This window comes from Hypanus sabinus, chromosome 5, assembly GCF_030144855.1.
Source record: "Hypanus sabinus isolate sHypSab1 chromosome 5, sHypSab1.hap1, whole genome shotgun sequence".
Lineage (NCBI taxonomy): Eukaryota > Metazoa > Chordata > Chondrichthyes > Myliobatiformes > Dasyatidae > Hypanus > Hypanus sabinus.
Window position 1 is genome coordinate 53,377,604 of NC_082710.1, and position 25,231 is coordinate 53,402,834.

Sequence of the window (25,231 nt, forward strand, 5' to 3'; positions counted from 1 at the left end):
ACCTACGTCTTCGATGTCTGCCTTCTCTTTCACGGCCACAGAATCTGCTGTCCATCCCCCTAACTATCGAGTCTCCTTTCACTATTACTTTACCCTTTCCTGCCATGGGCCAGGCTGCTGCTGCTGTGCTCTGATGGGTCATCTACCCCAGCGGTATCAAAAGGTGAATGGCTATGGGGGCATCCTGCACTAACTGCTTACTCTTCTGGTGGTCACACAATTACTATCTGAAGCCTGCGCTCGTGAGTGTGACAGCCTCAAGAGTCTCAACTATGCCTCACAGCCTCGAGTCTCAACTATGAAGTCCTCAGCCTCCCAGCACATCCAGTTCCTTGACCTTGTCAGGATATGAAGTTGTTGGATGCATCTCCAGAAGTAGTCAGCTGGTTGACTGTCAGGTACTGAGTACAGTCTGACCAAAGCTTCCTATAGCTGCAGCATGGCTTCCTTCCTGTGAGATTCAGCACTCTTACCAATGGGCAAGCATGCTGTACTCCTTCGTTACCATCTCATCCACTTGTGTAGCCACTTACAGTGGGCTATGGACTTGCTGCGATACAGAACGTTGCATTGTTACTCCACCAGTGATGTTGGAATATTGCACAAAATCAAATAGAGAGTTCAAGTTTATTGTCATCTGACTACATATATACAACCAAGCGAAACAATGTTCCTCCGGACCACAGTACACCCACAAAACAAATATCACACAACAGCACACAAAACATAATTGTGCTGTTAGAGCGATTTTTTTTTGGTTTAGCACATTTACATTTAGCAAATGACCACCTCAGCCTCCAGTCTTCAAATCTGAATGCAAAGTGTAGATTTAATTTAGATGAACAATAGGTTCCTAAAAGCCGTGAATTGCAGACCAAACAATGCTGATTAAAATTCATTTAGATGTCCCTGGTGAGGGGGGCGAATCGGGAGGTGTGAAGTTTGTGTTTAGTTTCAAAAAAAGCAGTGTAAATATGGACAACACACACACAAAATGCTGGTGGAATGCAGCAGGCCGGGCAGCATCTGTAGGAAGAAGCACTGTCGAAGTTTCGGGCTGAGACCCGTCGTCAGGACTAACTGAAAGAAAAGATATTAAGAGATTTGAAAGTAGGAGGGGGAGGGGGAAATGCGAAATGATAGGAGAAGACCTGAGGGGGTGGGATGAAGCTAAGAGCTGCAGAGGTGATTGGCAAAAGGGATACAGAGCTGGAGAAGAGAAGGGATCATGGGATGGGAGGCTTAGGGAGAAAGAAAGGGGGAGGAGAGCACCAGAGGGAGTTGGAGAACGGGCAAAGTCTTGAGCAGAGAGAGAGGGAAAAAAGGGGAGGGAAAAAATAAATAAATCAGGGATGGGTTGAGAAGGGGAGGAGGGGCATTAACGGAAGTTAGAGAAGTCAATGTTCATGCCATCAGGTTGGAGGCTACCCAGACGGTATATAAGGTGTCGTTCCTCCAACCTGAGTGTGGTTTCATCTTGACAGTAGAGGAGGCCATGGATAGACATATCAAAATGGGAATAGGACGTGGAATTAAAATGTGTGGCCACTGAGAGATCCTGCTTTCTCTGGCAGAGCGTAGGTGTTCAGCGAAACGGTCTCCCAGTCTGCTCCCTACGTGACTCCCTTGTCCATTCGTCCCCACCATCCCTTCCCACCAATTTCCCTCCTGGCACTTATCCCTGTAAGCAGAACAAGTGCTACACCTGCCCTTACACTTCCTCCCTCACTACCATTCAGGGCCCCACACAGTCCTTCCAGGTGAGGCGACACTTCACCTATGAGTCGGCTGGTGTGGTATACTGCGTTCAGTGCTCCCGGTGTGGCCTTTTATATATTGCTGAGACCCGACGCAGACTGTGAGACCGTTTCGCTGAACACCTACGCTCTGTCTGCCAGAGAAAGCAGGATCTCCCAGCGGCCACACATTTTAATTCCACGTCCCATTCCCATTCTGATATGTCTATCCATGGCCTCCTCTACAGTCAAGATGAAGCCACACTCAGGTTGGAGGAACAACACCTTATATACCGGCTGGGTAGTCTCCAACCTGATGGCATGAACATTGACTTATCTAACTTGCATTAATGCCCCTCCCCTTCTCAACCCATCCCGTATTTATTTAATTTTTCCCTCTCTCTCTGCTTATCACTTTGCCTGTTCTCCATCTCCCTCTGGAGCTCCCCCTCCCCCTTTCTCCTGAGGCCTCCCGTCCCATGACCCTTTACTTTCTCCAGCTCTGTATCCCTTTTGCCAATCACCTTTACAGCTCTTAGCTTCACCCCATCTAACCGCTACGCTACTGTGCCGCCTGTGCAGTTATTAGTCTCACAGCCTGGGGGAAAGAGCTGTTACCCAGTCTGGGACTCCTAGTCCTGATGCTCTTGTCGCTCGTTCCTGATGGACGTGGGTCAAGGAGATTGTAGGATGCATAGCAGAGTTTTATTTTGAAGGCTGATACGATTTTAACTCCTCCAATCTATAATGGAAAAAAAATCAAGATCAAAATTAATTGCCGTGGCTGTTTGATAAAATGCCTGTTCTAGTTGTTCATAAAATTATATTGTTAATAAATCTATGTATGAATACTATCTCATAGTATGTCAATTTTGATTTTTGTAGGGCAAGTATTTCAATTTTCTAATGACAATGGAGTCATCACCTTTCAAGTTGACTATCTACTTGTAGGCCATTGCCATTATTGTTGCTGGATTAGTTGCTAGGAAGCTATTCACCATAGTGAAGTATTTTCTTCTAATTATTTTATTTTCAATGACTGTCAGCCTTAGAAAATACAAGACTTTCATGCAGTCTTCTCCAAAATGGTTCAATAAAATCATGAACTTGGTGAAGTAAAAGAAGTCCTCCGTCATATCAGGGTGCTCTTTAGGTGTAACTTAGTTCAGTGTGCCTCTCAGTGTTGTAATTGCAGAGCAACGTCTCTGAAACCAAGAGAAATAAATCAACCAACATGATTATTAAAGCAAGGTGTTGGAGAGGATGTGCTCTTCCTTGAATATGCGTGTGAAATCTTTCATTATGTTGAACTGCATTGCTAAGAAGTTAGCACCTCCAGAAGTCCAGCTTCTTCATGATTGCACTGGCGAGAAGCCACAGCCTGGATAAGCATTGACTATCTGTTCATTTCCAAAGATGCTGCCTGACCTGCTGAGCTCCTCCAACATTTTTTGTGTGCATTGCGTTAAATTCTCTGGAACTTATATGGAGCTCATAATTTTTTTTAAACAGCATGATTAATTCCAGTGAGCCTTGGCTGAAATCACACTATCCTGCACCGACCGCTATAGACTAATGCTTCTTAAAGGTGGTAGCTCATGCCCGGGTGAGGCAGAATGGGTCATAACATTGCAGTTCATCAACTAAATGGAAAGACATCAAATTTAACCCAAAGAATGAGCTATAGGAAGCTATTTGACCATTACGCTCAGGAGTACTCATTTTTACGTCTGTGAAATGTTGCTTTTATTATTTGTGTTACCTTGCCAAAATGATGCATCATCATCATTTACTGGATGAGTGGGATACTATTTCTCGGTATTTTTAAGTATCTCTGCTTGTCTATCTCCAGGCACTTTGATGCTAAACAGAGCAACAAAGGTAGTTTTGTCTGTACACGCACAAAAATGTGCAAGGACTCAATAGCTCTTTTATCTATTACACAATGGATCAGTCCTGTAAACTGTTCAGTTTTGTCCGGGAGTCCCTTGACACTAATTTACATTGCATGGTAGAATGCAGATAATCAAACATAATAAACTGACACTTACACCTAAGTGTTGTATTGCCTGAGGTGATTTAGGTTAGTGCAAACCATTCCACTGCTGGTGTACTTTGCTAATTGCATCATAGATTTCCTCCTGGTGAACTCGAGCCAAATTAACACCAGGGCTTTAATATACCTGAGTGCTATTATCATTTGTACAGACAACACTGCCAGATCCTTCTGCATTTAGTTACATAAACATTAGCGTTAAATGATTGGCTGCTTGCAATTGTTGACAGACTGCAGCCTTATGGGAGCCTGAGGATGAAACCAATCAGGAAGTTAATGAGGAGAGAAATTACCACTGTGGCTGCTCTGTAATTACATTCACACCCAGCAAGAAAATGAGGTGTGGGCGGATTTGAACTCAGCTGTTATTTGTAAAGGTCAGGTGGGTCAAGGACCCTTCAATTGGTTCATGTATCTTCCGTGGCCAGTAACCTGATAGGTTATTATGGTGCACAACTATTGTGGCTGGGCCGGTGTCACTTTTTCTTCCTCTTATGCACTGTTTTGCCAGCACTATGTCACAGACAAGCATCTCTACCTCATGGTTCTAGAATCAAGTCAGATTATTGTGGTTCGGCTAAGTTGTTACTTCAATAATAATTCTTGAGATTGAGGACTCAACAGCAAAATCTATTTATTTAGATGTAAAGCACGGAACAGACCCTCCCAGCCCTCTGAGCCACACTGCCTAGCAACGTGCCGAATTAACCCTAGTCTAATCATGGGACAGTTTACAATGACCAGTTAACCTACCAAGGGGTGCGTCTTTGGACTGCGGCAGGAAACCGGGAAGGAGCGCTGGAATTGGACCCCAAACTCCGACGTCCGAGTTGTAATACTGTTATGCTGCTGTGCTACTGTGGTGCCCCAAATCAAACGTTTTCTTTATTCTGGGATAATGAACCATGCTGATTTATCTGCTGTGGTAAGAAAGTTTAGGAATACGTTTTCCTTTGCTTTAATAATGTGGCACCTTTTCATTGGTAAGACCTAACGTAGATTGTCGAGCACCTCACTCCAAACACAAAAAGCAGGTTTTCCAGATGGCCAACCATTTTATTTCCAATCCTCATTCCTGTTCCAACATGTCGATCCATGGCCTCCTCTACAGCCATGGATCTCTACACTCACCTACACCTGGCCTCTGTCAAGTTGGAGGAGCAACAGTTCCTACTCTGTCTGGACAGCCTCCAGCCTGATAGCATGAATGTTGTTTTCTCCAGTTTAAGGTAATTTTCCCCCTCCTCCTTCAATGTCACCTCACTGTAATAGCAAGGTAGTGGGAGGTAAATGATTCATTCGCAATAAATACTTGGTTTTGCTTCTTTGAAAGTGCTTTCTAAAGAATTGATACCATAGAACATTACAGCACAGAAACAGGCCTTTTGGTCCTTCTTGGCTGTGCCAAACCATTTTTCTGCCTAGTCCCACTGACCTGCACCTGGACCATATCCCTCCATACCCCTCTCATTCTTGTACCTGTCCAAGTTTTTCTTAAATTTTAAAAGTGACCCTGCATTTACTGCTTCATCTGGCAGCTCATTCCACACTTCTTCACTCTCTGTGTGAAGAAGCCCCCCCCCCCAATGTTCCCTTTAAACTTTTTGCTGTTCACCCTTAACCCATGTCCTCCCGTTTTTTTACTCCCCTGGCCTCAGTGGAAATAGATACATCAGATTGTTATACTACATGGGTAGCACTTTGAAAATGCTCGAGAGATCCTGAGGCCAGTTTCAGCAATATGACCCAATTGTTTGAAGCAAGCACTTTGCCGGGTCCCATTGCTACATGACTTCACAACTTGGAGCTGATGATCTCTAGCCGCCACAAATCCTATAGGGAGGAGGATCCCAAGATAATGGTGCAGAAAGAACCATGACCATGCTGGCATCTACTTACTCCTGCTATTCCAACTTTACAGAAAAGTAATGGTAAAAGTTTGGTAGTTGTATTTTAGTAACTTGCAAAGTCACTTTAAGTACTGTCCTGCTAGCTAAAGTACTTGAGATGCAAGCTCCATCCATTTTTAGTCAGGTTTATACAGTGAGGCTTAGGATCCAGATTTCTATGTGCAGACTATCCAATATCTTTTTCAGGCAAGTGCACAAATTAAATTAATCAACTTCCAATTTGGTGACTGGATTACTTGTAAAGAAATTTGAGAAAAGGGTTTGCAAACTAAAATTTATCTCCCAGTGATTGTTCTTCATCCACAAAAGGCAGCAGTATGGTGTTACAAATGAAAACAAAAAAAGCTGAGAGCTAATCAGCAAGTTAGCCAACGTCAGTCGAGGGTTGTGGTCCATGGTAGGTCATATCTTACAAACTTGATTGAGATTTTTGAGGAAGTGATGAAGGTTACTTGATTGATGAAGGTATGACAGCACTTCTGCCTCCTTAGAAATTAGCGAAGGTTTGGGATGACATCTATAAATCTGTGGTGGAGAGTATATTGACTGGTTACATCACAGCCTGGTATGGAAATACCAATGCCCTGAAATGGAAAATCCCACAATGGGTTTTTAATAAATAAAGCCCTCCCTTCCATTGAGGACATCTATACGGAGTGGTGGTGTGGGAAAGCAGCTTCCATCGTTAGAGACCCTCCCCCCGACCAACCAACCAGATCATGCTGTCTTTTTGTTGCTGCCTTCAGGAAGAAGGTACAGGAATCTCAAGTTTAGGAACCGTTGTTACCCTTCAATTATCAGGCTCTTGAATCAGTGGGGATGACTTCACTTGCTCCATAACTGAACTGTTTCTACAACCTATGGATCCACTTTCAAGGACTCTTCATCTCATGTTCTTGATATTCACTGCTTGCTTGTTTATTTACTATTCTCTTTTGTATTTGCACAGCTTGTTGTCTCTTGCACACGTGTCACTGTTGGGTGCAGTCATTCATTGATTCTATTGTGGTTCTTGGATTTACTGAGCATGCCTGAAAGAAGACAATTCACAGGGCTTTATATTGTGACGCATATGTACTTTGATAATAAATTTAATTTGAACTTTGAAGGTAGAACAGTGGATTTCAGTAAGGCATTCAACAGGGTATGCTCCTGCAAAAGATTGAGAAGATTGGGATCCATAATGACATGGCTGTTTGGACTCAGAATTGGCATGACATAGAAGACAGAGGGTAATGGTCAATGGGCTTTCCTCTGACTGGAAGTCCATGACAAGTGGTGTTCCACAGGGATCTGCAGTGGGACCTCTCTGCTTTTTGTGATGTGTATAAATGACTTGGATGAAAATGTGAATGGGTGGATTAGTAAGTTTGCAGATGGCACAAAGGTTGGTGGCTTTGTGGATAATGTAGAACTTTGCCCAAGGATACAGGTCAGCTTCGGATGTGGGCAGAGAAATGGCAGGTGCAGTTTAACCCTGGCCAAATGTGTGGTGTTGCACTTCGGGATATCGAATGTAAAGGGACGGTACATAGCTAAAGACTGGACCCTTGACAGTGTTGATGTAGAGGAAGGTTTTGGGGTCTGTATCCATAGCTCAGTGAGAATGGCTGCGCAAGTTAATAGGGTGGCCGAGAAGGTGTATGCTGTCCTTGCTGTGGGTTCAAGAGTCAGGATGTAACGCTGCCGCTGTGGAACATTGTGGTTAGGCTGCAACCGGAGTATTACATTCACTTCTCGTCACCGCATTATAGAAAGGATGTGGAAACTTTGCAGAAGCTGTTGAAGACTTTTACCAGGATGCTGCCTAGATTAGAGGACAAGTTTATAAGGAGAGCAAATTTGGATTGTTTCTTCTGAAGTGGCAGAGGCATAAGGGAGAGCATGGGAAGTATCTATGGATAGCCAGTATCTTTCCCCAGTGTTGAAGTGTCTAATACTAGTTGGCATGTGTTTACGGTGAGAATGAGAGGGTATGGAGGGCTATGGTCCAGGTATGGGCAGAATAACAGATCTGAACAGAGAGGGTGAGCTGCAGGACCCGTTTCTGTACTGTACACTATACACAAAGTGGTACATGCCTGGAATGTTGCTTCTGGGGTGGTGCAAGAGGAGGACACAATAGAGGTACATAAGTGTTCTTAGGCACATGAATGTCAAGCAATTGGAGAGATATGGACCATGGGAAGGCAGATGTAAAGAGATGCCATTAGCTTGATTAGTTTGGAATATCATGCGCCACAGAGTCTGTTGCTGTGCTGTATTGTTCTGTGTTTCAGAGGGAGAACAAAATAGCATTTCAGCTTGATTGCAATCAACATTATTGCAGGCTTCCTCTTTGTCCTGATTCCTGCCAGCACTCACACAAGTATCACTTTTTCATAGGGCTGTACTCAAGCGTTTTTCACTTTGTGTATAACCATATAACAACTACAGCACGGAAACAGGCCATCTCGGCCCTTCTAGTCCGTGCCAAACGCTTACTCTCACCTAGTCCCACCGACCTGCACTCAGCCCATAACCCTCCATTCTTTTCCTGTCTGTATACCTATCCAATATTTTTAAAATATATTGTAACCCCCTGGGTCGCCTCAGGCTCGCTCAGCTCGTTCTCGTCTAGGGGGAGCAGCCTTTGGCCCCGCCAAACTGGGTAATCAGCTGGTGTGGATGCTGTGTGATGTCCCCGCCTCGCCCAAAAACAGACAGTACACCATAAGCAATTAAATGAGTACAATTTATAAAGGTTACTATAACTAAGTGATTAATAACGATACAGTATATATGAAGAGAAAAAATAAAGAAAAGGCGCCAAACTTATCAAAGTCCAAACCACTTCATGCACAACCGTCGGAGCTCAATTACTGAAGTCTTCTGGCCACCGTTCGATCCCCTCCGAACTCCTCGACTCGCAGCTCAGGACCCTCTGAGTGGTCAACCAAGCACATCTAGCTTCATCCCCCCCTCCTCGGAGTACCTCCTGGCCTCGGACACCCGCTTGTGGTCCGTTCCTCACCCAGCTTACAGCATTGCGTCCTCTCTCTCAACGCCCTCGCGCCGATCTGCCCAAAAGCCCGTCAACAACCACTTACAGACTCAGAAGAAAGAACAACATTAATCCCCATTTGGTTTACAAAGGAATACAATTCTCGTTATCAGTAAATTTTAACCCAAACAAGCTTCCAGCACTCTCTTGCAACAAAGAAGCATTCCTGCTAGTTAACAAAACAAAGAAAAAAGAAGAATCTTTATATTTCCAGACAATATGGAAATCACAAGATATACCAGAACATCGCTCCTAGCACCAAACCCGCCTCCTCCAGTGCCTGTGTGCTTCAGTATTCAGGAAGAATTCCGGGATAATAATCAAAAGTAGAAAACATGCCATTACTAAAACAGGCACAACCTAATTGTTAGACATCTCAGCTGCTGTCACTTTACTAAGCAAAGATCCTCCTTGCGCTGAGGGACCAGCAACAGCGCTTACCCTTCTTAAATATCAGGGAAATCATTGTCACTTTAATTTCTTTTTGACATTACTGTTCAGTACTTTTTTTATATATATTCTTATGAATCTGTTAAATGAATATTGTTCAGGCTTGTAGTTTTCTGGTTTGGGCCATTTCTAGGAGAGGGGGAAAATGGGAAGTCAGGCGATGGTTGCTGTGTTCTAGTTCTGGAATGTACTTAGCATTAAGGAGTTGATGAATGGAGATAACCAGTAGGAAAGAGCTCATTGTAGAGTCAGTCTTGCCTACATGGCATTAGGTTTAGGATTTTCTCTGCAAAACCCTTGTTACAGGCCATTGGTCTAAGCCATTGTGGTTACAGTTTAGTGGGATTCAAAACCATAACGATTATTTACAATTCTTACATTTTTCAACTGGCTGATCTATTGATCACCTTCATCCTGATTAAAGTATTATGAAGTGTCACGCCTTTACCATAACCTTAACAAAAAAGTATGGAGAAGAGGGGCTAAATGGCTTGGAAGTTAAAGAGTAAAATAAATTGCTGGAGGAGCATTGTAGCTCAGGCAGTATCTTTAGAGGGAAATAAGACAGTTGATGTTTGAGTTCAAGACCTGTACCAGAAGAGTAGAACACAGAATTTTACAGGACTGGACAGGCCTTTCAGCCATGACGTTGTGCTGATGCTAATTCATACTAAATGCCCTCTTCCTATGTATCATTGTAGAGAGGAGATGCCCAGTATAAAGAGGTGAGGGGAATTAGTGCGACACAATTTAATGAACAAATTCTGTTGTTTAACTGATTATTCTCGTTGCTGTCATGGGGGATACATTTGCATTTCAGATACAGAGCATGTTCTCTGCTCTGCCCAAATAAACCCAAGTCCAACTGTAGAAGAGAATCTGGTACCATAGTAGGATACTCACCATTTCCAGTGCCAGCTTTCTTTATAACTTATAATTAAAGTTTAGTGTGCATGGGGATTGAATGAAACTAGCAAAGTTATTGAACAGATTACAAACAAATTACAAACAATACACCTTAAAGAGGAATAGCTCGTATCTGGAACCTGAAGCAGAGATTTGCTGAAGGAACTCAGTGGGTCAAGTACTATTTGTGGAGGCAAAGGGCGGTGTTTCAGGTTCCTCCAGCAGTTTGGTTTCTGCTGTATCTGATGATTTGCGGTCTACATGTCTACAAACTTGGTATGTGTGCTTTGAAGCTTACCAATTGTTATCAATGCGCCATCAGAAACATCCCAACTGGATGCATCATGGCTTGGTAGGGCTATCGCTCTGCTGGTGGCCACAAGGGAGCCGCGGAAGCACCTCAGCACATCATGGAAACCAGCCTCCCCTCCATAGACTGTTGTCTGCACTTCTTGCTACCTCAGTAAAGCAGGCAGCATAATCAGAGACAACGCCTGCCCTGGACATTCTCTTCTCCCTTCTCCCATCAGGCAGAAGCACATGCACCAGGCTCAAGGACAGCTTCAATTCCATTGTTACAAGTTTATTGAACAGTTCCCTAAATACATAAGGTGGACTTGACTCCACTCTACCTTGCTGTGGCCTTGCACCTTACTTTCTACCTGCTCTCTAGCTGTTGCACTTGATTCAGTGATTGTTTTACCTTGTACTATCACAATACACTGTTGTAATTAATTGATTTGTATCAACTGTATGCAAGATAAGTTTTACACTGTACTTTGCTGCAGTTTTACCAATCATTGTATTGTTCTGAGTAACCATTTTACTGAAATATGTTTTAATCCTGGGTGTTCTCAGTTCTCATAGTCTGTGAAGGGATGATGTATCCTTGGGAGATTGCCACTGGCCAGTATGAAGAATCAATTTCCCTCCACAGATACTGCCTGATCTGCTGGGTTCCTCTAGCAGGTCGTTTGCTACTTCAGATTCCAGTATCTCTAGTTTCCTGTTCTCCAGATATCTGTACCATTCTCTGGTTGTCAATGCCACAATCATAACTAAAATTTAAAACATTCAGAAACAAAGGAAAGCAGAAAAGGATAGGAAGTATTTTGGATTTGTTTTAAAGGAGGGTACAGTTTAGTGTGATTCAGCAGAGTGCTACTCAGCTTTTTGATCAGTATTTTGCAGACTCATTTTCGACCTCCTTCATTCTGGCCTTTCACGCTGATCAATGGTGCCAACCTCCAAAGCAGGGTAAGGAAAACGGGTGGTTAAAACAGAGCATTGGACAGAGAGTAGGTGAAGGTGTGAAAATCAGACAGGATAGTGAAGGCTAGGTGGGGTCGGGAGGTGTGAAAGTGAACTAGAATGATGACTTGGCTGAGTTACTAGTTATGAAATTTGTTTCTTTATGACATTACAAGAAAACAAAAATAATTTGAAATGTTTTGAAGAGTAAGGCTATCTAAATAGCAGGCAGCATGGCGTATACTATAATTTAAATTTTCTTGGAGACGGCATTCATTATTTTAGAATCATCATTTGATAATTTGCTTTCATTCCAGTTTCAAATCCCATTTTTTTTTCCTGAACGAAAGAAAAAAAATGTGATCTTTCTGTTCACTTGTGAACAGGCAAAAATTCATTCAGCCTCCATGCCAAACTTTACAATAGAAAAGGAAGTGGGATTCTGTCAGAATAGGAACAACGTTGATCCCAACAGTGAATGAATGAATCCAGTTTAAGTCTGCCGACTCTCATGGGGTGACTAAATCTTAGATGTTTCCTCCCCTGAAACTACCTTGCCTTTCTCTTTGGTACTGTTGATTGCTCTCATAAAGATAGAGGATGTTAGTGCATTGAAATGTGGAACTTTTGCCACTAAGGCAATCAGTGTCAGCATCAAGCTTTTGAGGGTAAATATTACACAGGCAGCTCTAGAACTAGTGTATTCCCCTCTGACAGTCATCTTATTGTTAGACACGAGTCCATTATCAGCTGCATGAAAGAATTCCTTACACATCAGCTTCATACTGTTGGTTATCCTGTGGTACATCTGAGTGGGATTGCTCAGTTAGTTTAGACATTACGTTGTTACCCTTGCCCAGACTGGAAAGACCATGGTTATTTCACAGTGGATCTTTATAGTATTTGGAAATGTTCTTCCCCATTTGTCTGGGCCAGACTGCATTCTACATCCCAATTGTGAAAGGATAGATTGTGCTAGCTGACTGCAAAGCCACAAATCACTTGATTTGCAGTTTAACAAGTAACTTGTTATTGTGGGATAAAGCAATGTTCTTCCAAATTATTAGAGCCATGGAAAATATTAATCCAGGTTTTCACCGTTTTTCTTTCATTACAGTATTTTCACCTTCCAGTAATCAGGACTCAGGTTTGATCTCTCTGTCCAGCAGTTCCCCTGTCAGCAATGGAAGTATTAAGCAAGAATGTGAATCTGTCGCCGACTCTGGCACCTTCTCTGTCGATTCCATTATTGAGAATGCAGAGTGAGTAGTGACAGTGATGTTTAAACTGCTGGCTCATACCATTTGAAACCAGTTCTCCGCTGCAATAGAAAAGAAAAGGTTTTTGTTGTATTTCTTACACTGTTGTTGGATAGTTTCAAAAACTACAGTTCAATAAGTAATGCAAGAGCAATTAATTACAGTACTAACCTTTTGCCACCCTGACTGAAAACATTACTTGATAGAATAAATATAAAATACCCTGTGCTGTATTATTTGCCAGGCTGCATACACTGACTTCAAATTACCACTTCTAAATTTTTATGAATCATATGTACACTTTGATTGTCTAATTGATAATTGGCTGATTTTCAAAACTTTGATCATTCTGGGCCAATGGACTATCGCTCCAGTTCATTAACTGTGCAGAAAATTTATTGTCTCTTTTGTATTGCATGATGTTCTCTCTTGACCAGGACTAAAAGCTTTTCTCAGCCTCACAAACTATACATTTCTTTTGTAATCAAAGGTAATACAAATTAATTTTGACAAAAGATAAACAAAAATCATTGTGCAATTAGCAAGACCATATCACTAATGTTACTGATATTTTATCAAGATTTATCAAGGAACTTCGGGAATCAAGCATTAGACAAATGAATGAGTTTGAAACCCAAGTAGATATTCACATCTCTCAATCTGTGCTACAAGCCATTCTGTTTTTTATCTTGATATTTCCTAAAATTGAAGTTCGATATTACGATTTGCTGCTTTCTATCCTAAGGAGTTCTTGGGCCTGAAGTTCATTTTTGTAATAGTAGTCGCATATTTATGTGAATGTCCTGCTATTTTAGCAAACACGTTATATCTTCGATAAAATAAATGAATGTTGAGTTAGGTGTAAAAATGAGCAGAAACATGAATATGTTTCCTATTATTTAAACAAAGCCAATTATCTGTTATAAGTACCTAACAGCTGCGCAAACAGTTATGAAAGTTGTATAGTTCTAATCTTGATTCTTGGGACATTGGATATTTTTGGCATAATTGTTTGTATTTGAATTAAATTCTTCAAACTAGAGATAAAAAGTTTTAAAAAGTCTAGCTTTGCATTGACAGAAAAATGTGCAGATGTTGGAATCTGGAGCAACATGCAAAGTGCTGGAAGAACACAGTGGGCCCTTCATAATATTGCCTGACCCTCTGAATTCCTCTAGCAATTTGGTGATCTGGCTTTGTGTGTCTTAAGTTAATTTGTGATATAACTTAACTTTCAAACATATTAAAGTGTAAAATATGCATCCTAAAATATGGCCACAACATTACCTTCTTCAGTGATAAAACATTATGTTCTTTTCATGAAACATTTACTTACATTTCACATTGTGTTGATCATATAGATGTGGACATTTACAAAAGACAGAATTCTAAGTCATAGTTCCCCTAACGTCATGTACATTCTGAAAAGCAGATCCTGAATTTTTACAACGTGGTCTTTTTCCCCTTCCCTGAACCCAGAATAATCATTAAATAGGACTACAGAAAAGTTCAAAATGTCAGAACTGTACTTAAAAAAATTGTATGCAACCTAAAATGCTTGTACTATAATTTGAATATGCATAGTATTGTATTTCATATAATAACTGTGACACAGTCAAAAGCAGATGCTGAAGGCATTGAAACGATGCCCTCATCAGGCTTTTGGCACACACAAGTTTAGGGTGGCAAGTGAAAGTTAAAAATATTTGCAGTTTTACCATATAGTGAGTCATTCTAATAGTGAACCGATATCTGTAAACTCCAACTTTAATATGTCGTCTGCACTTGGCTAAATGTATATTAATTTTATATTTATTTTGTGTGTGTGTATGTGTGTGTTATTTTATTGAGCGAAAAGCTTCTGCACCAGAATGTAGAAAAGATGTAACTGATGGGTTTTGTCACAGCAGATCCAAAAGGAAATGCCATTGAAGTCCATTTTTCAGCCCCTTAAATTTAAGACAGTGTTTTTTCTAAATTAAGTCAATAACATGATTGGAACTGTGCAACCTCTGTCCATTACTTATTACCACCATCTAGCCAGCCTGTGGTGGTGTGGCATCCACGCTGGACTTTGAGGTGAATGGTCCTGGGATCGAATCCAGTTGGTTCCTCGCACGCTTTGCATCCATGCTGGGTTGAGTGCTGGGCTAGCAACTTGGCCTCAGAAAAAACAGAAATGCTAAAGAAATGGCAAGGTTGTTGCCTGACTCGCCTCAAGGTGCGAGAAGACCAACAACCATTGGCATTGAGAATCACATGATGGGATGGTGCTCTTTAACCCATTTGCCTATATTGGACACATGTGCTATGAATTCCTGGTTTAATTCTATTTGAGAAGTGTGTCCTGCACTGCATCCCCACCATTGCAGTAACCTCCATGGAGACATACTTCTATGATAATTCAACCACACATGCATGCACATTCTTTCTTGTGAACATTTTTTTCTCTCATTTGCATATATGTAAAGATGGTTAAAAATTGATTTTTGAGAGTAAACACTTCACAGCACAAAGTCCTCAAAGGCCCTTGCATTCTCTTAGAGTGTTGTTGATGACAGATACGATAGATTCAGTTATAAAGTTTTTTTTCCACATGCATGGAAATGGTTAACTTTAAAGAAGATTTGGAAGAGTAAAGAAATATAGTTTGAAGTGTCCTTGACTCCAAAAATGACGACCTTAATAGAGTGGTAGGCTCTTGCTGCTCTGCTATACCCCTAATATGCATTATTAATGCAAAATTAGTTTTCTTAAATAACTGCAGGCTTTCATGGTAATTCTGTATTTGTAATTAATATTCATTAAAAGCTGTTCAATGACTTTTGCATTTACAGTATAAGTATCATGGCAAAGAGGTATCACTTTGTATATAGATTATATGCCAAGTGATTCCTGGAGGAAGGTATTCCCCCAGCCATTTGATTCAGAAACACACCAGAATTAATGCCTGATCAACACTACACAGGTTTATCACTGACATGACACTGGAACCAGGCATTATCACTGATACTAAACTTGTAGTATGAGTGTTGCTTTCTCTGGTTCATAATTTTTAGCTTATTGAGGTAACTCTAAATGGAGTATGAACTGGTTTCTTATATATAGGGAGTGGAAAACCTTGTTATAAGTAGAAGAAACTTCTTAAACATTATTTACTTGTGGAAGTGTTACAGTTAAGGCATGGATTTTTAGGGATAAATTTGATCAGACTATGTTCTTTGAAAGGGTGAAAAATGCTGCATCTAGTTGGCAAGCCTTAAACCATGCATTCACAATTTTTGATCTGTTTTAACTGTTGAAATATGGCACAAGTACCTTCTTGTCATTTTATTAGTGACAATGTGGACAGTGGGAAGATTTTCCATATTCACTGTTTGATGTGAAAGTGTTATGAAGAAGCATACTTCAATATCTGGCAGACTGAACCTTCTAATGTCCATGCAATTGTTTTTGCCAATTGCACTGAGAGGAGGTCTTCCCCATGCCCAAAGATTGATTCTGATTTCCTTTTCATAAGCTTTTAACCAGAGCAGTGTAATTAAAGAACTCACTTCATCCACATGATTTTTGCAAAACATTTGCAGCATTGGTGAGACTGCAGAAGGGTAATAGCGAAACAGTTGCCATTTATAAACACTGGCTGATTTTCCTTTCTATTAACTTAGAGGGTGAATTTAGACAGTATTTAAAAGAGGCTGCTGATTCAGTGCATGCCTTTTGCATCCTCACTGAACTGAAGAGTTGCAGCAAATGTCTTCAACCTCAAACAAAAAATTACGGTCATTTCAAATAAACAATCCTGATTTCCTTTCATAAAATGCCTCGAAGAAATCATGCCTTCCTTACTGTTACTAGGCAGTAATCATTTTTGATGATGTTGTTTACATTAATACATTTTACCAAGTGTTTTTGAACAATTTGGTTCTGTGTTGTATGGTTTTTATCATTGCATTGAATATCGCTGATAACATGATTATAAGCATTGAGGGTGTATATACAGTAGCCACTGACTTAATGCCAAATAAAATTTTTGATGTGAATTTTTGGCGGATGTATTTTTGATGCTGAATGAAGAGAAAGGAAATTACTTGTATTTTCTTTGCTTTGTGCATTAAAAATCTCTCTGATTTCATCACATCCATTGTAATCAATAACTTGGCCATCTTGGTTTTTTTATTAAATGCACTTACTCTTAATTTCATCCACCAGTGATTTTAGGGAGAATAATGTTGAGTTACCTATATGGATCTGACATTATAAATCACTTCTTGAAACCAAATTGTATGGTAGTATCGATTGATCCTGATATATCACAGAAATTTACTGTCACTTCTGTTTTCAATTAAAGATACAATCAGTCAGATAATGACTTAATTGGATTTCACAGAAGATTGAGTTTTATTGCCCTGTGGTTTACGAGTTTAGTTAAGAAAGACCATTTCATCACACTTGTCAGTTTGCAGCAAGAGTGTGTCGTGGCTCTATGTAACAAGCCTGAATGGTAGAGAAGTCACGGTAGGAGCTGATGTTGGGTGTTCACACTATGCCTGTCTGTTGGAGTATCTTATTAAAATCAATAAAATATGTTCTGAACAATCCGGGTGGTCAGTACTTTATTGTGCTTTCATTTCATGTTTCAAACACTTTGTAAAGAAAGAACAATACTTCTTAAGACAAAGGAAGCGCAAAAGAATGAATTATTCACTTGATCAGAAAGTAAATCTCCTGTAACAAGTGGATGATATGAAACTTGATGAAGCATTGTTAATTGTTGGGAATAATGTTTAACTAGGAATAAGCCTTTTCTGAGAAATGTGAAAATTACAGCCTTCTGTGTGAAGATACTGAGGGATCAGTTTTCTTTGGTTGGAAAAAAATAATTAAAATCAAGTTTTATTTATGGTTGTAGGGAGATTATCTGGAATTGGATTTTGTTTTAATTTGCATGTATGAATTTTCAAAATACAGTGAGACAGAACAATATTTCCAGTATCTAGCATTGCAATCATTCTTAAACACGACAAAAATCACTGAAATAATTTAAAAACTAAATAATCAATTGAAGCAATTAAATCAAGATAATTACACAATGATAATTAGATGAATAACCTCAAATGACACCATAAGCTCAAAAATTATAGCATTGTCATTTTGTTGCTGACATCTGAAATGTTTAACAAGAAGTTGTGAACTGGCTCTTACGTGATTGTCGCACAGTGCTATCATGCATTTTAGAGTTTGTGTTGAGCTTTATATACTTTGGAATGATCTTATACTAGTAATGATATTGCATGTTGTATTTAATATTTACTAACCGTACTGAGAAAAGAATTACTGAATGATTTTTTTCTTGAAATGCAACATGACATTTGAGCCATGCGCCCAGTCATCCTCCAATTTAGTCCCAGCCCAATCATGGAACAGTTTACAATGACCAATTATCCTACCAGCTGGTAGATCTTAGGACTGTCGGAGGAAAATGGAGCACCCAGAGGTAACCCACGCAGTCACGGGTGTACAAATTCCTTACCAGCAGCGGCAGGCATTGAACCGGGGTCACTGGTACTGTATTGTGTTAACCACTATGCCAGCATGTTGCTTCAATCTTCACCATGTTTATATTTTGAAAGAAGTTGCTAACTGGGAAAGGGTTCCTTATTTATCATTCTCCATTGATAATAGAAAAGTAGGAGGAGTTATTTGACCAAAACCCGTTAACGATATTAGACAATGCTGTTGTGGCAACAGCATCCAGCAATGAACTGACAATACATCGCTATTCACGATTCGTCAACTTGCCAGTGGACTATTGTCCAGGAAATTGCAGTTAGAAATGCAAAACAGTATGGGAAAGAAAGAAATGGAAGTAGAAGTAAACCTTTTCGCCCATCATGCCTGCTCTTTACCATTCATTAAGATCATGGGTGATTTTTTTAACCTCATTACCATTTCCTTGCAATAACACCATATCCCTTAATTCCCTCAATAATAAAAAAATTCTGCCTTTATTCAGCTGTGGAAGTGAACCTCAACAACCCTCATGGGCAACGGCTTCCAAAGACTTTCTTTACATTTTAATGGTTTTTGCTTTATTTTGAGACTTGGTTCTGGACATCCTAGTCAGCAGAAATGTATCAAGCTGCATAAGAATTTTATATGTTTTAGTTAGATCACACTTCTTTCTCATCGCAAACTTGTCTGACTAATCTCTCCTATTTGACAAACCCTCTATTGCAAGATTCCGTATAGCAACCCCCCTGCATCACAAATACATCAGAGACTAAACCTGTACATGTATTCCAGATGGGAGGAAGATGACAATTCTTGTACTCAAATTCCATTGCAACAAAGACCAATGTTTTCTTTATCTTACTGCCTGTAGCTGCCCATGAACATAGCAGTATGTCTGCAGGACAAAACTCAATTTGTCACCACTTTAAAAAAATAATCACACTTCTGTTTTTTTTTCTAACATGAATGTTGTCACAGTTTTCTACACTATAATACATCTGTCATGACCTCACCCTTTATTTAATTTGAGTCAGTCCTGTGAAGCTTCTCAGCACACTACCACACAATACTTGAGCCCTCATTTGATTCCTAATGTTCATGGTGATCCGCTCAGATGCCAGCATTGATCCCTGTGGCATCCCTTTGTTAACAGCCTTCCAACTTGAGAATGATCAGTTTATTTGTCTTCTCTATTTTCTGTCCATTTAACAATCATCAGTCCATGCCAATGTGTTAATTTTAACAGTCAACGTGTGCCTTGATTGTTTGCACCATCTGGACATAAAGACTGATTTCAAAGTGAACTATTTTCAATTTTATATAAAATTCTGTATCATCATTTTTTCCTAAAAGCCCCTTAGCTCAGGTCATTACTTAACAATTTATTAAAGAATGCTAGAACAGTAATGACCTCTTTCCTTGTTGGTTCTTTGGCATTGTGACCTCAAAGACCATTTCTCATATATTTATACTCTACCCTGTCATTCCAAATAAGCAGCTGCTGAGGCTGATATAAACTTTGCATATCTCCTGAAACAAATTTAGGATTTACCCATTGAGAGTCAGAGCTAAACAGCAGGGTAATAGGCTCCTCAGCCCAAATTATTCCGGCCAGCCAATTAGCTCATCTGAGGGAGTAGTCTGAAATACCTGTGTTTGGCCCTATAGAGGCATAACCTGAACCAAGAATATTACAATATGAAATTGAAGGCAAATTCATTTGGAGAAACTGAAATGCAAACAAGAATGGAATTATGAAATGAGAAAAAAATGTTTTTGATTTATTTTAAATCACCAAGTATGTTTACTATCAGTATCCACACTTTTATAAATAAACTTATAGTGCACTGTTGTGTTTTCTATATTAATTCAGATGTAGGTACTTCCCTATGTTTTTTGGACAGTTTGGAAGTGTGAAACAGGCTGGATAAATGAGTTTTTAAATAGAAATTAACTACTCTGCTCCACTATTTATGTATTGGAAATAAAATTCTGATGCCACAGCTGTTTTGTGCTTCGCCACTACAATCTATGTACCAGGAAAAAACTTGTAGAATGCAAGTCATGTTGGCAACCAGATGGTACAAGTTTTCACTGAGCTGTCAACGGCACAAAGAGCCATTCCTGGTGCTTAAAACCACTGACTTATAGAATGCATGCTTACTGGTCTATCTACTTTTCCAACCTTGGTCTACGATTACTTGGAAATCTATGCCTAATTCAGTTACGAAAACGTTTTTTTGAAGGTTAAGTGCGCGTTTTATCCTATCTAAAGCAGAAAATGTTTCATAGCAAACATGATTTTTTATTGGCAGAGGAAAACGTTGAGGGCAAAAGGTCAGATTCAGGGAGGAATTTAGTCAAAAATACGGGGAGAACTTTCCTGGCTACAAATCAGGTCGTTTCTCACTGATTTTCAATGAAAGATTTTGGAAACCTCCATCCACACTCCTACTGTCTCTGGGCTTCATGAGTGGAAATAATCTTCTGCATTAAGTGTTTAAACTGATCTTATCACGATGGGCTTAAGTGCTTACGCACCACTATTTAAGGAAGAGCAAAGTGCCTATTTCGGTGTTCCATCTAACACGATCTCAACAGCAGGCTGTGGAACCTTGTAGAAGTAATCTGTAGAATTGCTTATGTACAGTAACCCCGTTTCACAAAATTGCTTTGAAAGAATTTCGGAGCCTGATAGCCCCGTATAAGAAACAACTACAGCGAGAATCTAAGTTCTTGTGTTTAAATCCCATCAAATACAAAACTAAATACAATTAACAAACGTGCTGGATCTAAGAGAAAAGGAACAGAAAGACTGGGATTGGTTGCTCAGGACCGTCCACTCAATCTTCCATAATCTGTTTTAATCCTGCACGCCCCAAAGGGGAGATAAAATTGCCCAAACGATATGACTGGTAATGTAGCTGAGGTCGCAGCTGCTGCTTTAACCCAGGGATGGCATGGACCGTCGTTGTGGCTGCCCCACCATGACATTTGAAAGAAGCAGCAAACTGAAGTAATATAAATTCCAAATCCAGCCATTTTCTCCCAGAATGCAGCATTGTTACGTCAGTCATTGTGTTTTATTGGGAGTAAATCAGCATTTACGTGCAAGCAGTGCACTTCTGGTCCGGGTGTCTGCGATATTCACTTACACTGAAGCTGCAGGCTAGTAACAAGCTGCATATTCCACTGGAATGATGACGCACAGGACTGTTGCTAATACTCAGTTCACAGATGATATTTGTCTTAAGTACTGGATAAAGTGGGGGGCGGTGGTTTTGAGGTTTATTCCAGCATTGGCTAAAAGATCCACCTTCCCCTGGACTGGTTTTAGCCAGGTACATTCCTTGATCATATCATCAATAATTAGAAATCCTGTGGTGACGTTCCCACCGATGTCTTGGCCCTCTGCCAGCCATCCTAATAAATTATCTTCTGCCTGAACGCTGATGTCATCCATATTTTACCCCCTCGAATTCTTTGATCTCCCCAAAGGCACCTAACACCAAAACATGCCTAATTAGCAAAGCTGCTGTGAACTTTGCATTATTGTAGTTAATTAGTACGTGTGCATTTATGATTGTAAAAAAACATTGAAAATCATGAGACGACTGAATTGGAAGTAAATCTGCACCGCTGTTGTCTAAACAGCGATATTACACGATGAAAATATTTTTTTAAAACTGTAGCTCTTGGGAATCTGAAATGCTAACAGCACTCAGAAGGCCAGCCGATATCTACAGAGAGAGAGAGAGAGAGAGAAAAGTTAACATTTCAAGTTGAAATTCCTTCGTCGGAAGTTGTAAAGATAAAACTGGTTCTGTTCATCTGCAAAGTGGAACTTGCGGCCCAAGAGTTTAAATTTCAAGGAAAGTGTTTCCTAATTAAAGGTACACACACACAAAAAAAAATCGGCGTGAATGCACTTGGGAAAGATCAAATGTGAATGTAAAACTAAAGACAAAAAAAAGAGGGCATTATAAAGCAGAGCAATGGGCGTGTCAATGGCAAGCGGGTGGTAGAGTATAACTCATAATAGAAGTGTGTTCCAGGTTTTTTTTTAACGACTCTGAATAATTAAATAACCGCCGAGATGGTCTGTTGCATCCCATAATGTAGAAACGAATTGCATCTTTACATAACATTTCAGTGTGCGACTGATTTAGATTGCCGGAAGAACTGTGTTAAGCATTTGGGAAACGATCTAATGAAATTACTTTTAGTGAATTCATGAGCATGTTTTATCTTTAGTTACCTGCTATTTTGATGAGTTCCCGGAGCTCCATTTCCATTAGAGTTGATAAATTTGTTTCCAAGATAATCAATTTAAGATCCAATCAGTTTCCTAAAGTTTGCGGGTTAAATCTAGGTCGCCACACCGTCATTTTCAAACTTTAGACAAAAATTGATTATGCGTATACAGCTTTATAATCCACAAATGCAAAACCAAAAAAAAGCACGGCTTTAAATCTGTGGTCGGCTTTCGTACGTTAATTAAACATATCGTGAAATAAACTTTGCCAGATTTGGTGACTGACATCTGGTCAGAGTTTGAAACGAGTTCGCAGCGATATCATTGTGCCTTCAGCGGCGTACGACGTAATCGTTCAGTTAATAACTTAAACCTTGGTATAATTTTGATATATTAAACAGCAATAGAGGATCGATCACCCGAGTCCGCCAGGTAACAAACGAATTTAGCCTTTTAATGAAAACGGCAAGTAATAAAATGGGATGCGTTCTCGCGACTTAAATTGTATCGTTTGACCGCTGCTTGTACCGGAAAATCATGTCTTGTCTCAAGAGTATAACAACGAATAGCGACGCGCACTTGGTGCCGCAGTCCGATGCTACGCAGAATGAACATTATTGCCTTTATTTAATAATGTGCAGCTTATGTTGTTGCTCCACACATTTGAAATTACGGGTCTTTTTCACGTGTGGCATCTGTTTATTATGTCACCGCGATGTTTAATGGATGCAGCCCTGTGATGGACATATGGACGGTCTGTCAGAGAAGGTTAACAGCAGGCTGCCCTCCCCCTGAACCACACTAGCATGATGCCTCATATCGCACATCCTCACGCATTGCTCTGAAGTTATCTTTCATGTCCGGGGTTTTCAGTGGGGAAGACAAATTCACATGCTGTATTATGCCTATTTCATTCAACCTGCCTCTCAAAGTGCGGCATACGCTTTACTCTCGCACCACATACCAGCGACATCCCCATTAAAGCATTGCAGTTGTTCCCCGCACCCCTTCCAGCCTCCACCTCTCACGTCACTGTTCTGATCTGAATTTGCACCTAGCCCATTATAGTCACCTTGAAACTCCCGACCGCTATTTCCCAATTAAAAGCTTAATAGCCCTGGAAACGGAGTTCATGTGGTGAAGTTTAACATTGCCTCCTGCTCTGAAACGTTTTCTGCTGCGATCCCATTATTTGCTTGAATAAACCCTTTTGAAATGCAGAAATAGGAGTCGGGGTGTCAGGTGTTCCTTGACAATACTGACTCACGCAGGGGACATTTCACCATCCCCAAACTACACCCATAGCCAATCCGGGCAGAGATATATAGCACATATATACACGAACAACAAAATAAATAAATCCCGCCACTCATTCATTTAGCTCCCATAAAACCAGTTCAGGGATCCGAGTGTGTGAAGCCGCTGCTGTTTAAATCGGCAACATCTCACACGCAGCCGAGTGGAATGGAATCGCTGGCGGCCTCAGCGTTTGGGAAAGCGGGGACCTTGTCAAATTACAAATGCGAAAAAAATGGTAAATCGAAACCAACCCCAAACGGTGCGGTGTTTTTAGAAGAAGTGAGACGGTTGGAAAGGCGGCGCCGTTCATTTTTTCAATAGTCTGTGGTTTTTATACATAGGAACGGCTCACTTATTTCCACTGCAGTACCTGCAGTCCATTCCGCCAGTGTCAGACTGGCTTTTATTCTTGACAACTGAACATTTGAGCTCATTACCATGCAATGTCTGCAGGTTAGAGCAAAAAAAATCGTTTCAGCTCATATATCTCCCCCCCCCTTTAAATCTTTGTATCTTCAATTCTGAGATGGTCTGACATGACAAACGAACGAGATACGTGTGGCAGTATGAAGTAACCACAACATTCCTACCCGGGACCCGAGTTCATTATCAGGGACTCTGACGAGGACACTGTTTTCCGAATCAAGTCTGCAAGGACTTAAGTTCCCAAAACTGCCTTTAGCCAGCCTTACCCACCTTACACCAGATTAAGAGTAATTTGATAATATGACTTTGCGCCGATCGAAAATATAAATATACATAAAACAAAGAAATGGAATTAGGGAATGAGACACGTTTTGGACTTACGGGCACGAAGCCTTTAACAACCATAACTGTGAGGTATCGTGATGTGGTTTTTAATTAGAAGTTAAAAAGTGGAAGGTATAGAGACGCACACATTTATGTGTCAATGAATACTTACCGCGGACACTTATAAATGTAGATGAAAATGACTTTAAAAGCCAACTGGTTTCATACAGCCAAGCAGGGACCGGCGGCAGGTAGTCTAACAAAAAGAACGCCGTTTACCTTGAAGGCGACCTATTGCTTAGTTTCTCATCAAAAATAAGCGGATCTCACAGTACAGCGTTCCCGGAGATTGCAATGAAATGTCAGTCTGCATTTTAAACTGGTGTCCACCCCACAACCTCTGGTTTAAAGACAGAAAATGAAACTAACCGTGAAAACAGGGTGACACAGTGCAAATGCCTGGGCTTGTCACGAGCGGAAAAGATGGGCTTTTTGAGTTTAAACCGCAACAACAAAACAACCCCATTTACAGTGTTTGGTAAAAGAACTGCTGGTACTGAACATATGAAATTTTAAAAAAAAAGAAATTGCTGGAAACACGCAGCGGACCAGGCAGTGTCTGTGGACAGAGAAACAGCATTATGCTTCATCATTTCTGACCAAGAATTGCCATCTAAAATGTTAGATCTGTTTCTTCTGCAGACGCTGTTATTTAAAAGAATACTTTCATCCCACTTGTTTACTGGATTCAATGTACCTCACAACCCTGGCAAAGGCTTGGGTTGCTTCTGTTCTGCAAGGT

General features: G+C 40.4%; 1 protein-coding gene across 1 annotated transcript in view; it reads left to right on the forward strand.

The window, feature by feature from the left end:
• The window catches only part of dmrt1 (doublesex and mab-3 related transcription factor 1), a 132,588-nt gene that overhangs the window by 101,671 nt on the left and 5,686 nt on the right, over positions 1 to 25,231 (forward strand). The window contains exon 5 of the mRNA XM_059971162.1: positions 12,470 to 12,614. Coding sequence (XP_059827145.1) covers positions 12,470 to 12,614 — 145 coding nt within the window. The remainder of the gene's footprint in view (positions 1 to 12,469; positions 12,615 to 25,231) is intronic.